Below are 14,197 nucleotides of genomic sequence, written 5' to 3' on the forward strand. Positions count from 1 at the left end.
TTTGATTCCCAGGACCTGCAGGGTGGAGGGAGAGCTGACTCCCTGGAGTTATTTTCTGACCTCCCTGTATTTACCATAAGTAGCCTGTGTGTGCACAGGGTGGGGGGCGGGGGAGAGAGAGGGGGGGAAAGGAGGGAGGGAGGGAGAGAGACAGAGAGAGAGGGAGGGAGGGAGGGGGAGAGAGACAGAGAGAGAAAGAGATGGAGGGAGAGAGGTTAAAAAAAAAAAACCCTAAGTAACTGTAGTTCCATCTACAACCAAGTGTGACCAACTTTTCTCTTGATTTTTGGGGACCTGGACTGTCAGGCACCTCACAATTGGTCCACTACCCAGAAATCTGTATTGATGAGTACTTCCCTGGTGCCAGGCCAAAAAATTTCAGTGGGGACTTTGGGATCCTTCCAGCCTCAACAGCTGCTGACATAGCTAGATCCTGTGGTCAGCCACTGGAGTAAACCTTAAGAAGTTGGACTACGCCGGGCGGCGGTGGTGCACGCCTTTAATCCCAGCATTCGGGAGGCGGAGGCAGGTGGATCTCTGTGAGTTCAAGGCCAGCCTGGTCTACAGAGTGAGCTCCAGGGCAGGCACCAAAACTACACAGAGAAACCCTGTCTTGAAAAAAAAAAAAATTGGACTATTACTCTCTCCATGGGACCAATTTGTGCTCTTCCTCCCGAGTGGGGGGCCTGCTGTACAAATGCTGGCTGCCGTCACTCATGCCCGGCTTGCCAGCCTCAGATTCTTCATCTGCTGATGCTTTTTACAACCTAGGCTCCTTTCTGAAAAAGGCACACCTGCCTTCACACCCTTGCTCCAAAATGTACCAAAACCCAAGTCCCAAATGCCTGATGTTCCAAAATTTGGATCACTAGCCACAATCAATGGAGTGTTAGAACAGACAACTAATTGGTAACTCTGGCCAATACTCAGATTTTCCTGCTCCATTCTTAGAAGACTTTTTGGAAAATGAGAATTTCAACCGCAGTGATGAATATTAAAAATACCTCTTATCTGACTATCTAGAAGGTCTCAGTAGCCACTCGAGAGGCACAATGAAACCTCAGCTTCCTAGCAGGAATGGACTCCAAATCCATTTGGTCCAAGACATCCTTACTTCAAAAACAGGATGTGTAGTAGACAAGGATGACTTTGAACTTTTGATCTTCCTGCCTCTACCTTCTGAGTTTTAGGATTACATGCAATAGGCACCATACCCAGTTTTCTGCAAACCCAGGGCCTTATACATACTAGGGAAGCATTTTACCAATTGAGCTAACCCCAGGCCTTTCTTGTTCAATGTTTGCTTCATGTCTTTACCTTCTGGTAGCATTGGCATTGTCCTCATCATAGGCCTATACGGTCCTGATGATGCTTTTTCAGTGATATTAGCCATTATCAAGGACATTAATGCCTGTCTGCCACCACTGAGCATCTTTTGACCAGATGTCACCATCCAACCTTCCGTTTCTTAGACAGCTACTTCCTCCTTTCTCCAAATGCTGCTCGAGATACTCTGGACTCCCACGATCCTTTCATGATGAGCAAGGCCAAACAGGGTTTGTAATGCCCCTATTCAGTCATGAAGAAACTGCCTTGTCTGTGATCTGTATAACTTCGGAGATGTGGGAGAGAGAGAGATGTGGACACTATTCTGGGACAGATGACTGCCCAGAGCTGTTCTAGCCTCAGAACAAGGCTCTTAATGCCCAGGATAGAATGGGTTCAGAGCAGGACTGCTGGCTTCCTGGCAGGACTGTTACAAGAACTAACCATAATAAGGCCTAGTTGCAATTTGTCTTAGGATGTCTTGGCACTATTGTATCACATCCTACTCATTAAGGAGCATGCTCAGACTATCAGGAGGCTGATCTGGGTCTTTCCCATGTATTTTCTTTCTGTTAAAAAATATTGTGTGTGTCCATTATGCCACAGAATGTATATGGGGGTAAGAGGACAACTCTGTGGGATCAGTTATCTCCTTTTCCTTTTACATGGGTCCCAGGGACTGAACTCAGGCCAGCAGGCTGGCACAGCAAACACCTTTACCCACAGAGCCATCTTGCTGGCCCTTGCTTGTAGTACGTCCTCTCTCTTCCTCTTCTTTTTGGTGACAGGGTCTCATGTATACTAGGCTCAAACTCAGTAAATTGCCGAAGATTATCCTGAACTTCTGATCCTTCCCAGTGTTTGGATTATAGGCATGTACCACCATACAAGGCTTTATTGCAGTATTAGGGATCCAACCCGGGGCTTTGCACATGCTAGCGAAGCACTATGACTAAGCTATGTCCCCAGCCTCTGTAATGTATTTCAATAAATGTTCTGGTTGCTCACTCTGGTCTTGGTAAAATCTTTTTGCCCATCTGTACCTCCAACCCTCCACACACGGTCTTCCAATGCACAGGAAATCTCAGAGAGCACCCATTTCTGTATTTTCATTTGTAGCAAGAATAGGAGTCAGAACCCTGTATTTGGCTACAGTGTTTGATCTGCTACATCAGAAGACACCTAAAAGTAGTTGGGGGGGGGGAGATACCACCCCACCCCCCACCCCCACATCGTGATCTGTGTTAAATGTAACAGCAATTCCTATTCATAACCACTATTAGGCTATCTTTGGATGCAAAGCACCAAGAAGTCACCAGGGAGAAAAGCCATGTCTTTAAAAAGTAATGACCTTTTGAGGCCAGACTGGTTTACATAGTGAGTTCCAGACCAGCCAGGGCTGCATAGTGAGAGCTGGTCTCAGGAGAAAAAAAAAAAAAGTAATAACCTAAGTCCACTTGCAGCATAAGTAGTAGTACTAGGTAGCAGTGGTTCCCGGCTCTGGGCTGGTGCGTGGAGCACATTGGTAATCTCACCTCTTGGGAGGACGGCGGCTGAAGGTCATCCTCAGTCACACAGTAAACTAGAGGCCTGCCTAGTTTCCTGTTCTGGATATGAAAGTCTACAGACGCCTTGTTTTGCTGAGGCCTGCCCTGGCTCGTGGATCCCCAGAGGTCTGAATTGTCCTCCCTCCCTAAGCCCACAGGTCCCCCACGCGTGCTTCCGCAGTCCGCGTTCCTTCCGCGCTCTAGAGGGAGCCCGCGGGCCCCGCTTCCGCAGCGGATACGTTTCGGTGGGGCAGCTGCCCGGGAGGACTTATTTCCAACACCTGCTGGGCCGCGACCCGGCCTGGGGACAGACGTCCCGCCGTGTGCACCCTCACCACGCCCTAGCCAGGCAACCCTCGGCCTCAGCGGCGCGCCGGGGTGGAGCCCGGCCGGGACCCTGCTGGGCCTCCGACGCTCGGGGGCCAGAACCGCATCCCACCTGCCAGCTAGTCGGGGCCCAGGCAGCGGCCGTCCCCTCCCGCCCGGCTCCGCGTAAAACCCGGAGCGGAGGCCGGTCCCGGCTCCCTCGAGGCGGCGCGGCGCGGCGCGGCGGACTGGGCATGCGCAATGCGCAAGGCCGGCTCCCAGCGCCAAAAGGAAGCGTTCTCAGAGATCGCAGCGGCTGCGCCGGGGTATGCGGAACGGGCTCGCGTGGCTGCTGCACCCCGCGCTGCCCAGCACCTTGCGCTCCATCCTCGGCGCCCGCCGGCCGCTCGCGAAGCGACAGTGTGGGTAAGCGTCCCGAGCGCCCGGGCCCACGCGGCCCGCGGGTCACCGTGGCTGTGCTGTGTGCGGCTGCAAAGTGGTGATTCAGCACTTAGCGCCGCCGCCGCCGCCGCCGCCGCCGCCCCTCACGCTGCTAGTCCGGCCCGCCGGGTGCGTGGACGTCCGCGCCGAGGCCGCCCCCGGGGACCGGGAAGGGTCGGGCCTGGCGGGGAGGGCGGACGGGAACGGTGCCCTGGGATTGCTGGGCGGACGCCACAAGTGTAGGGGGGCTCGGGGCCGTCCGAGGCAACCCCGGCCGCTCCGGGAGCCGCGCACTCACTCTGGCTGTCCTCTGTGAGCGGCCGGCCACCTGAGGCGGGCCCCGGTGCCGTGAGGTGAGGGCGATCCGGGGAGTCGTGGGAGATCGCTTCTCACCCTGCAGCGCTGTCCCCGCGGGGACCGAGTTTCCTGCACTAGGGCAATGAGCATTGGGTACTGTAAAAGTTTGCCTGCCTGGTCGGGAGTGAGCAGACGGGGATTTGGGATCCCACACAGCATCTGCCTTGTTTCACACCCAAAACAACACAGGTTTAGTGATTTCTCTTACAGTTGCAGAGATTACGGCAAAACCAGGCTTAGGATGCACGGTTGTTGTTGCTGTTGTTTTTCAGCTAGTGGCTTGCTCCCTCCACTTTACCCCGCTCTGTGTATACTACAAATTTTCTGTCTCGTAATAAAGGCATAAGGTGTTTTTACTGTGAGTCAAGAGAGATAGGCAGTATTATTTTGCTCTACTTAGATCATTATTTGAAGCTCTCCCGATTTTACTAATATTTAGGACCTGCTGAATGCAGCGCACTGTGATGGGCTTTGTGTTCGTATGTGATCTGCCTTACAAGCAACTTTGATTTGGCTGGAGCCATTTGACAAGCGATGAGCTCGACAATGGACAGCCAGGAGCACAGTGATCTGGACTGATCTGCAGCAGTGGCAGAGGTCATGTGTGGATGTAATCCAGGCCAGGTGTACTGGTCGTTTGTTGGGAGGATAGCGAACAGATTAGTTGAAGCTTTGGGGAATTTCCCTGGGGGAATTAAGAAGGCACAAATGCTGAATAATGCTACCCTGGGGCTTGAATTGTAGTTGGGATCCCCCCGCCCCCGGAATCTTTGAATAATAATGAATATTAGGGTCTCATTAAGAGTTTCGAATTACACGGTGTTGCACAGGCACGTAATCCCAGTTACTTGTGAGGATAAGGCAAGAGGATTGCAATTCAAGGCCTGCAGAGGGAGTTCTAGGTCAGCCTGAGCAACCCTGAAAAGTAAAACAGGGCTGACTGGGGATATAGCTCAATGACAGGGCTCTTGCTTGTCTTACTGTGTGTGGCCCTAGATTCAACCCCCCAGTACCCCTCTCTTGTCCCCCAAAGAGTTGACTGGGGGGCGATCTAATGGAACTGGGAATTGAGGAGATTGGATGGGTGTAAAGATCTTGTAAGGGAGTAGATGCTGGAGGCAGAGAAACGTGCCTGCCAGGCCCAGTCTTTACTGCATGGACTGTGAAGGTAGCAGGGTTATTAGGGACTAGTGGCAATGAGGAATTTATGGGACTTGTTTTCCCTCCCTTTATTTCCCACTACACTATAAAATCCATTACAGTGTGGAAAAAAAAAATTCCTGAGAGAGAAGCGGGTGTGGTAAGCATAGTTATGGTACCTCCTAGGCTTCCCTAGTTCTGCAGTTATGAACATGTACTTGGTTTCTAGAATTATTTTTTTAAGGACAGATTGTTATTCAGATTTGGTGTTTTGGAGTCCTCTTGTCTCAACCTCTTCAGTGCTGGGATTATAGACAACTTTCAGATTTATTTTTTGATTTTTTTTTTTTTTTTTTAAATAAAGACAGGACCTCATGTATTCCAAGGGAGCCTCAAACTCCCTACCTAGCCAAGGGTGATCTTCCTACCTCCATCTCCAGGTTCTGGAATTACTGGCGTGTACCACCATACCTGGTTTATGCAGTGCTAGGGAATGAAGGAACTGGGGCTGGTTGGTTTTTACCAAATGAGTTCCTTCCTGGCCTTATTTGTGTTTGTGAGACAAGGTCTTACTACATAGCCCTGACTGGTGTGGAGCTTGGGACTTTTACATAAACCGAGTTTGCCTCAAATTTGTGGTGATCCTTTTACTTCTGAGTTACAGGCATGCTCACCCATGCTGAGCTAAAATTTGTAGTTTTAAAGGAAGTATCTATTTTAAGATTTATTTATTTATTTATTTATTTATTTATTTATTTATAGTTTTTCAAGACAGGGTTTCTCTGTGTAGCCCTGGCTGTCCTGGAACTCACTCTATAGACCAGGCTGGCCTCAAACTCAGAGATCCGCCTACCTCTGCCTCCAGAGTGCTGGGATTAAAGGCATGTGCCACCACTGCCTGGCTGATTTTAAGTTTTATAGAGCTAGATGGTTTGTATATTCTACCTACTCCTCCTGCAATTAACTAGTTAATTATTATTTTGTTGTTGTTTCAAGACAGTACCTCATTATGTAGACCAGGCTGGCCTTGAAAAGCACCGAGATCTTCCCTGAGGCTGGAGAGATGGCTCAGAGATGAAGAGCACTTGTTGCTCCTGCAGAGGGTCCAGGGTTGGTTCTCAGCACCCACATTGTATGTCTTAGGGTTGCTATTGCTGTGAAGAGACACCATGACCACAGCAAAGGAAAACTAGTGGTATTTGCACTGCCCAGGACCGTGGGCTATATGACCTGAAGGAGGCAGTGTACGTGACCTCTTAAAAGGAAAGGGAGAGAGGTCACAGCCCCTTCTCCCTGCTTCTTGCTGTGATCAAACTGCGGGTTGGATTTGCTCGGGGTCAGATCAGAGGACGACTTCAGCTGTCTACTTGGTTCTGTATTCGTGAGTGTATTTCCTCAACTTATCCTAACACTCCTTAAGCAGACTCGTGGATTTCTCGAATTAGAAAACATTTAATTGAGGTGGCGGCTTACCGTTCAGAGGTTTAGTCCATTATCATGGTGAGGAACATGGCGGTGTGGCAGTTCACAGGCAGACATGGTGCTGGCTGTCTTGATCAGAAGGCAACAGGAAGTGGACTGAGGTACTGGGCGTGGCTTGGGCATATATGAGACCTCAAAGCTTACCCCCTCAGTGACATACTGCCTCCAACAAGGCTATACCTACTCCAACAAAGCCACACCTCCTAATAGTGCTACTCTCAATGAGCTTATGGGGGCCAATTACATTTAAACTACCACATAATGGTTCACAATCATCCATAACTCCTTTTCCAGGGATTCTGATGCTCTCTCTGGGCCTTCTAGAGTACCAAGCACACAGAAGGTACACATACATGCAGGTAAAACACACAGACAATAAAATGAATGAATCAAGTGAAAATTAAATGTAGTGTGCACCATTATGCCAGTCTTAATTATTTCTAAACATTTTATGTGTATGAATGTTTTGCCTGTATGTCAACTGCACTGTGTATATGCCCACATAGGCCAGAAGAGGGAACCAGATCCCTTGGAACTGGAGTTATGGATGATTATAAGCTGCCAGGTGGTGCTGAGAACCACCAGACTCAGGTCCTCTGCAAGAGCAGCAAGTACTCTTTAGCTGCAGACCAAGTCATCTTTTCATTCTGTGTGTGTGTGTGTGTGCGCGTGCACCCGCATATTAGTGAATGTGTGGGTTTGTGCACATAACTACAGTGCTTGTGGAAGCCAGAAGAGAGGGTCAGATCCCCTAGAGCTAGAATTATAGGCAGGTGGTTTGTGAGCTGCCAGATACTGAACTCAGGTCCTTTGGAAGAGCAGCAAGTGCTCTTAACTAATTAGCCATCTTGCCAGCCCTCGATTTATTTATTTATTTATTATGTATGCAGAAGCAGGTGACAGATCTCATTACAGATGGTTGTGAGCCCTCAACTTATTTATTTATTTATTTATTTATTATGTATGCAGAAGCAGGTGACAGATCTCATTACAGATGGTTGTGAGCCACCATATGGGTGCTGGGAATTGAACTCAGGACCTCTGGAAGAACAGTTGGTGTTCTTAACCTCTGAGCCATCTCTCCAGCCCTCGATTTATTAATTTTTGAGACAGGGCCTCTTGTAGCCTAGGCAGTGTTTTTCCTGCCTCTTCCTCCAGCCTTTGTGTATTTTACTTGTAGTTAGACTCTCTCCTTCTGCTACTGTCTTTCATTGATGAAGTCCCGGGTATTGATGAATCAGAGCTTCAAGATAAGGATCTCAGAGAATGAAAAATTCAGAAGGCTTAAAACTTAATGAAGTCAACTATCCAGAAAAGCTATACATAAAAATGAGTGACTGAAGCTATGAAAGAGTCATATCTAATCAAAGGGATCAGAGCATAGTTTTAGGAAGGGAAGTATTAATGTCTGAGCTACCATATATTCCAATCTTTATTTTATTTTATTTAAAAATGTTACTGTGTGTATGAGTATTTTGCCTACATAATATGTATGTATAGAACATGTATGCCTGGTACTGGGGTCAGAAGAGGGTGTTAGATCCCCTGGAACTGGAGTTACATACAGATGATTGTGAGCTGCCATGTGGGTGCTGGGAATTGGGTCCTCTGGAAGAGCAGCCAGTGCTCTTAACCACTGAGCCATCATTTTAGCTCCACATTCAGATCTTTTTGTTCCTTTGTTTGTTTTCCCCAAGACAGGGTTTCTCTGTGTGTCCTTGAACTCACAGAGATCCACCTGCCTCTGCCTCCCAAGTGCTGGGATTAAAGGCGTGTGCCACCACCGCCCAGCCACATTCAGGTCTTAAGGAAATTAGTTTTGCTGTCCAGAGCCAGAAGAATGCTTCACCAGAGTTAGTCACCGGGAAGAACAGGCGAGAGCCTGATTCGACCTGCCAGGTTATAATGCCTGTGCCAGTGTTTGAGCATGTTTCCTGGTTAACCGTCTAACCTCCCGGCAAAGACATGTGTAAGATAATCCACTTAAAAAGAAGCCTGGCAACCTGAGTTTGATCTCCAGGACCCACATGGTAGAAGGAGAGAGCTAACTCCTGTGAGTTGATCTCCAGGACCCACATGGTGGAAGGAGAGAGCTAACTCCTATGAGTTGATCTCCAGGACCCACATGGTGGAAGGAGAGAGCTAACTCCTATGAGTTTGATCTCCAGGACCCACATGGTGGAAGGAGAGAGCTAACTCCTATGAGTTGTCCCCTGACCGCCACACAAGTGCATGGCACACACACGTGTGTGTGTGTGTATATCTGCACACACAATAAATACTGTAAACTTCTTCAAACTTTTAAACAAATGAAAAACCAGTGAATAAAAAGCAGTTCTCTGAACAGCTGTAGTGGATATTGGGGCTATGGAATTATCTTAACTATTGGGGACCTAGAATATTCTATCCTCGGCAACCACTGGGGACAGACATCAGTTGGTCTGGCTGTTGGCTCTGATCTGTGTTTCTGTATTCCACATGCTTAGGAAACAATAGTGTACCACTCCAGATTGATTGACTAGTAAGCTGTTCAGACCTTTTAGGGCTTGGGGGTGGGGTATAGCCCAGTCAGTGGTCAAGTGCTTGCCTGTAACACAAAGCCTTGGGAACAATTCAGGCTTTTAAACCACTTTTTTTTTTTAATTCGGAGCTGAGGACCGAACCCAGGGCCTTGTGCTTGCTAGGCAAGCGTTCTACCACTGAGCTAAATCCCCAACTCCTTTTAAACCACACAAATGCTTTTTAATGGTTTAAGAAGACAGGGGGTATCCTTGAGTATCTTCAGCATCAGCCGGCACAATTGTGAGGGTCATGGCAGTCTCACCGGAGTGTGGGCAGGAGTTGGTAGGAGTCTCATTTGCTTCTCTTTCTGTTTCACCGCTTGTATTTTAAGTCTAGACGCACACCCAGAGAGTTGGCCTGTTTTCCAGCCAGGATGCCAAGGCTAGGATGCTTTCTTTCCATAGTGGTAGGTCTCCCAGGTGTGCTGGGCTCTGGAACCTTGACGAGGCCTTCAGTCTGCCATTACTGTTTTCTGCTTGTTGGGCCATTATTTGTGCTCATTAATTGAGTACCCATATTGTTTTGATTGCCCACAATTGCTCAGCATTGTGAGGGTTGCAGAGATAATCGGTCATAAATCCTGTCCCCAAGGAGCTTTCAGTTATAAATAATGGATAATTATATTCCTTTGCTTCTGTTATTTTATTAAACATCTCCACTTTTATGCTTTGTTACTTCTTCCAATTTATTTTTGAAAGTATTTAAGTTGTTGGGTTTTTTTGTTTTGTTTTGTTTTTTCCTTAAAATCACATCTCTGGGTGTTGGAAAGACGGCTCAGCAGTTAAGAGCACTGACTGCTCTTCCAGAGCACCCGGGTTCAATTCTCAGCACCCACATGGCAGCTCACAACTGTCTGTAACTCTAGTTTGGGGTTATCTAATACCCTCACAGACATACATGTATGACAAACACCAATGCACATAAAATAGAAATAAATCATTTAAAAAAGACCCTATCTGTTTCCTTTCTTTCAAAGTAGAACTCACAAAATTCTCTTTAAATTTTTATGTATATGTGGCTGTGTGTATGTGTGGAAGTCAGAGGACAAATATGTGGAGTTGATTCTGTCTTTCCACCTTTATATGGGGTTTCCAGAAATTGAACTCAGGTCCTCAGGCTCTGAGCTATCTAACTGACACCACAAAATTCTTTATTAAAAAAAATTATTTTATTAACAAAATTCTTTATTAAAAATTATTTTATTATTATTCTCTCTGTGTAGCTCTGGCTGTCCTGGAACTCACTATGTAGACCAGGCTGGCTTTGAACTCACAGAGATCCTCCTGCCCCTGGTTCCCAAGTGCTGCCACCATGCTTCATATTTTTATTTTTAATTTTATATATATGTATGTATGTATGTGCAGGTGAGTGCAGTGCCTTTGGAGGCCACAAAAGGATGCTGGATCCCCTTGGAGCTGGAGTTACAGGTGGTTGTGAGCTGCCACGTTATGGTGGCATGTCTGTAATCTCAGTGCTTGAGAGGCAGAGGTAAGAGGATGGGGAGTTTGAGGGTAGCCTGAGATATAAGTGATACCCTGTCTCTACATAAATAAATTAATTAAATTAAATAAAAGCTTTACTCTTCCAAGGAACTGCTTCTCTTCTTTGTCTGTTAAAAGTGTATCTGCATTAATCTTTTTTTGTTGTTAACACACAAAGATATGGGTTTTTTTGTTTGTTTGTTTGTTTTTTGAGACATTTTCTAATTCTATACCTTAGTCTGGCCTAGAGCTTACTATGTGGCTCAATCTTGTAGGCGGATTTTTCTGTCCTGCCTGCTAGCTCCCAAATAACCACACAGATTTCTTATTAATTATGAAAGCTTGGCTGATAGCTTAGGATTGTTTGTAATTTAATTAACCCATTTCTATTAATCTGTGTGCTGCCCAGTCTCGTTTACCTCATCTATTTACTGTTCAACCTGCTTTTCTGCTTCTTCCCAGCATCCTCTGTGCCTAGAAATCCTGCCTAGCTATTGGCCATTCAGCATTTTATTAAACCAGTCAGAGTGATACTTCATAGTATACAAAAAGATTATTCCACAACATTTTACCCTTTTTGTCTTAATAAAAAGGAAAGGTTTTAACTGTAACATAGTAAAACTATATACAATAAGAACAATTATCAAGTAGAAATTACATTTACAATGTCTAGTCTATTTGTATTTGGCAAATTCAGAGAAAGTACTATATTATTTATCCTGTCTTAGTGAGTGTAAAGTTTTATACCTAAACCACTTTCTATCATAACGTGTATTATCATCCTAAACAATATATATATATATATATATTTTTAAATTTATTTATTTATTTGAATAATAAGTGTTCTGTTTATATGTATGCTTGCACTGCAGGCCAGAAGAGGGCACCATATTTCATTATAGATGATTGTGAGCCACCATGTGGGTGCTGAGAATTGAACTCATGAACTCTGAAAGAGCAGCCAGTGCTCTTAACTTCTGAGCCATCTCTCCAGCCCCAACAATATATTTTTAGATTTTAAAACATCTTAGATAAACAACTTAAGCTTTTATGTTTCTCAGCCTTATAAACTTTATACATCTCTTACGTAAATTTCTTTTCTGAATTTGGTAACAAGGAAAACTATAAAACTCTATCTAGTCTTCAACCTCATCAAAGACTCGAGAGGGATATAATATTACCTGAGTAAACAGGAAGTGTAGAGCAAACAACTCCCCAAACTATAGAAAGGACTGTGTATTCCAGGCTAGCTCATGAGCTCCCTGATTCTGTCTTTTCTCGGGATTTGAACTCGGTTCCTCGTTTGCATGTTCAGTGCTTTACCCACCGAGCTGTTGCTCCAGCCCTGACTTTGTATTTTTTGTTAAAATAAGTTTTTTATTTTTTGTTGTTTGTTTTCTGGCAGTGCTGGAAATTGAATCTAGGACCCTGAACATGCTAGCCGTGAATGTACTCTACCACTGATCTGTTTAAGCTAGTAACTTACTCATCCTTGACTTCTTTCTTAAACCCTTTATCCACTCAGTATGGGCATCCCAATTCTGATCACGTCTCTCTGCTGCCCTCATCTCCAGTGTTCTGTGTCACTCAGATGAACAGAATAGCCTCTTAGCCAGACTCGTTATGTGTGAACTAGGCTCTCTACAACAGTCTCGCCACCCGCCACAGCATCATCTGTTAAAATATAAGTCATTTTGTTTCTTTGTCACAGAAATCTTTCAGTTGATCTGCCTTTTACTAAGATTTAAAGACATCATCTGTCGTATTTACAGCGTCCAAGAATCTGGACATTGCAATCTGGCCTGTCCCCACCTCTCTGATCTTTTTCCAGAACAATCTCTCTCTCCATTGTAGTCACATCCTTGACTCACTTTTGCTCAGCTCGTTCACACTGTTTACCTTCTGCTGATAGAGATCAGGAAGGGTTTCACTGAGAACGTAAGAGTCAAACCAACTATAAACTTTGGATGAAGGGTACAGTTGGTAGACTTACACATAGAAGACATGGATTAGCAAAGGCTAAAAGAAGTAGGAAAACCCATAATATCATTGAGAGACAGAAGATTTTTATCCCATAGGAAGTAAATATACATGACTTTCAGTGATGATGTGACAATGATGACAGTGTGGAAGCTAGGTTTTTAGGTGATCAATCTCTTTGTTTTTAGAAACACAATTTGAAATTCAAATAGACATCAAAGTAATGCAAATAGGGGCTAGGGATGTACCTTAGTTGGTGGAGGGCTTGCCTATCATGAATGAGGCTGTGTGTTTGATTCCTGGTACTGGGCAGGATGGGGTCAGGGATGGATGAATATGAATGGAGCTAGGTACAGTGGCCCACACCTGTAGTCCCAGCTACTTTGATGGATGAGGTGTGAGGATAACTTGAGTCCAGGAATTCTAGACTGGGGTGGGCTACATAGATACTTGATACACATACACATACACTCAGAAGTATAAATGACAAGGATAAGGAGACTCATTCATGACATGTGAAAGAAGATCCAGCAGCCTATAATGACTGATTAGGCGTGTAGGGGTGGAGCCCAAGGTCTTGGAATTAATGACCTTAAGATGAGCCTAGACTAGGAGGGACAATCAGAGCAGAGAAGACACCAGAGACTGAGCTGCAGACTGTGGGAAGAAGGCCATTCAGGTGAGACGTTGGTCCTGTCTGGCAGGTGGCTGGTTTTCCCAAGGCATGCCAAGAGAACAGGTTGGTCAGGTACGGCGTGGGACACAGTGGCACAGTCTTGGAGGCACATCAGAGCTTGCTTTTGCCTTCAGGAAGTTGGATGACACGGGGCTTCTCAGGATAGTGGACAGGACTGAGCAGCCTTTAATCACGTAGCAAGGGAAATAAAATGAAGGTCTAGTTCATTCATCTGTAGTAGGGGAAGGGGCCAAAGTTAGGTTGGTGAGTTCTGAGCTACTGCTGAGGTTTCTTAAATTCGCTCTGCTTAAGGATCAGAAATGGATGTAGAAGACCCTGTAAGACTGACCTCAGATGTAAGTGAAAGAGATCCAGCTGTAAGGCTCTTGCTATTCTTGGTAATGTTTTTGGCCCTGTTCATCCCTCTCATCCCCAGACAGGGCTTCTCTGTGTAGCCCTGGCTGTCCTGGAACTCACTCTGTAGACCAGGCTATCCTTGAACTCAAGAGATCCACCTGCCTCTGCCTCCCCAAGTGCTGGGATTAAATGTGTGCACCACCGCCCAGCTGTTCTTGGTAATATTAACCATGAAGATTTAGTGGTTAATATTTATTGAGTGTGTTTTACACGTTATGCATTTCCATATGTTGTAGTTGAATTTCTTAACAGTCTTATTAAATAAGAAACACAGAGCCAAATATAGGGGTGAAAGCCTTAGAAATCAGGACATAGTGAGAGCCACCAGCTAACCTTACTCATCACACCACCGTAGCTTCCCAAGAGAACCAAACGCTTCTTCCTGTCTAACCTGCACCTTTATTGCCTTCCTGTTCTGCCTTCTCATTGGCTCTTAGCCCAGCCACATCACTTCCTCGTCACTGCCTGTCTACACAGACCTC

General features: G+C 45.9%; 1 protein-coding gene across 3 annotated transcripts in view; it reads left to right on the forward strand.

Annotated features, from left to right (window-relative positions):
• Nucleotides 1-3,383: 3,383 nt before the first annotated feature.
• Nucleotides 3,384-14,197, forward strand: part of Ide (insulin degrading enzyme) — a 103,104-nt gene continuing 92,290 nt past the window's right edge. For 2 of the 3 annotated variants that reach the window (XM_052762816.1, XM_052762817.1), the window contains exon 1: nt 3,384-3,605. In XM_052762816.1, the coding sequence (XP_052618776.1) occupies nt 3,508-3,605 (98 nt within the window). In that variant the 5' untranslated portion in view covers nt 3,384-3,507. Of the gene's footprint in view, nt 3,606-3,639; nt 3,750-14,197 lie in introns of those variants that run through there. The other variant, XM_052762818.1, reaches the window with a different exon arrangement.

This window comes from Peromyscus californicus, unplaced genomic scaffold, assembly GCF_007827085.1.
Source record: "Peromyscus californicus insignis strain IS unplaced genomic scaffold, ASM782708v3 Scaffold_4__1_contigs__length_199733344, whole genome shotgun sequence".
NCBI lineage: Eukaryota > Metazoa > Chordata > Mammalia > Rodentia > Cricetidae > Peromyscus > Peromyscus californicus.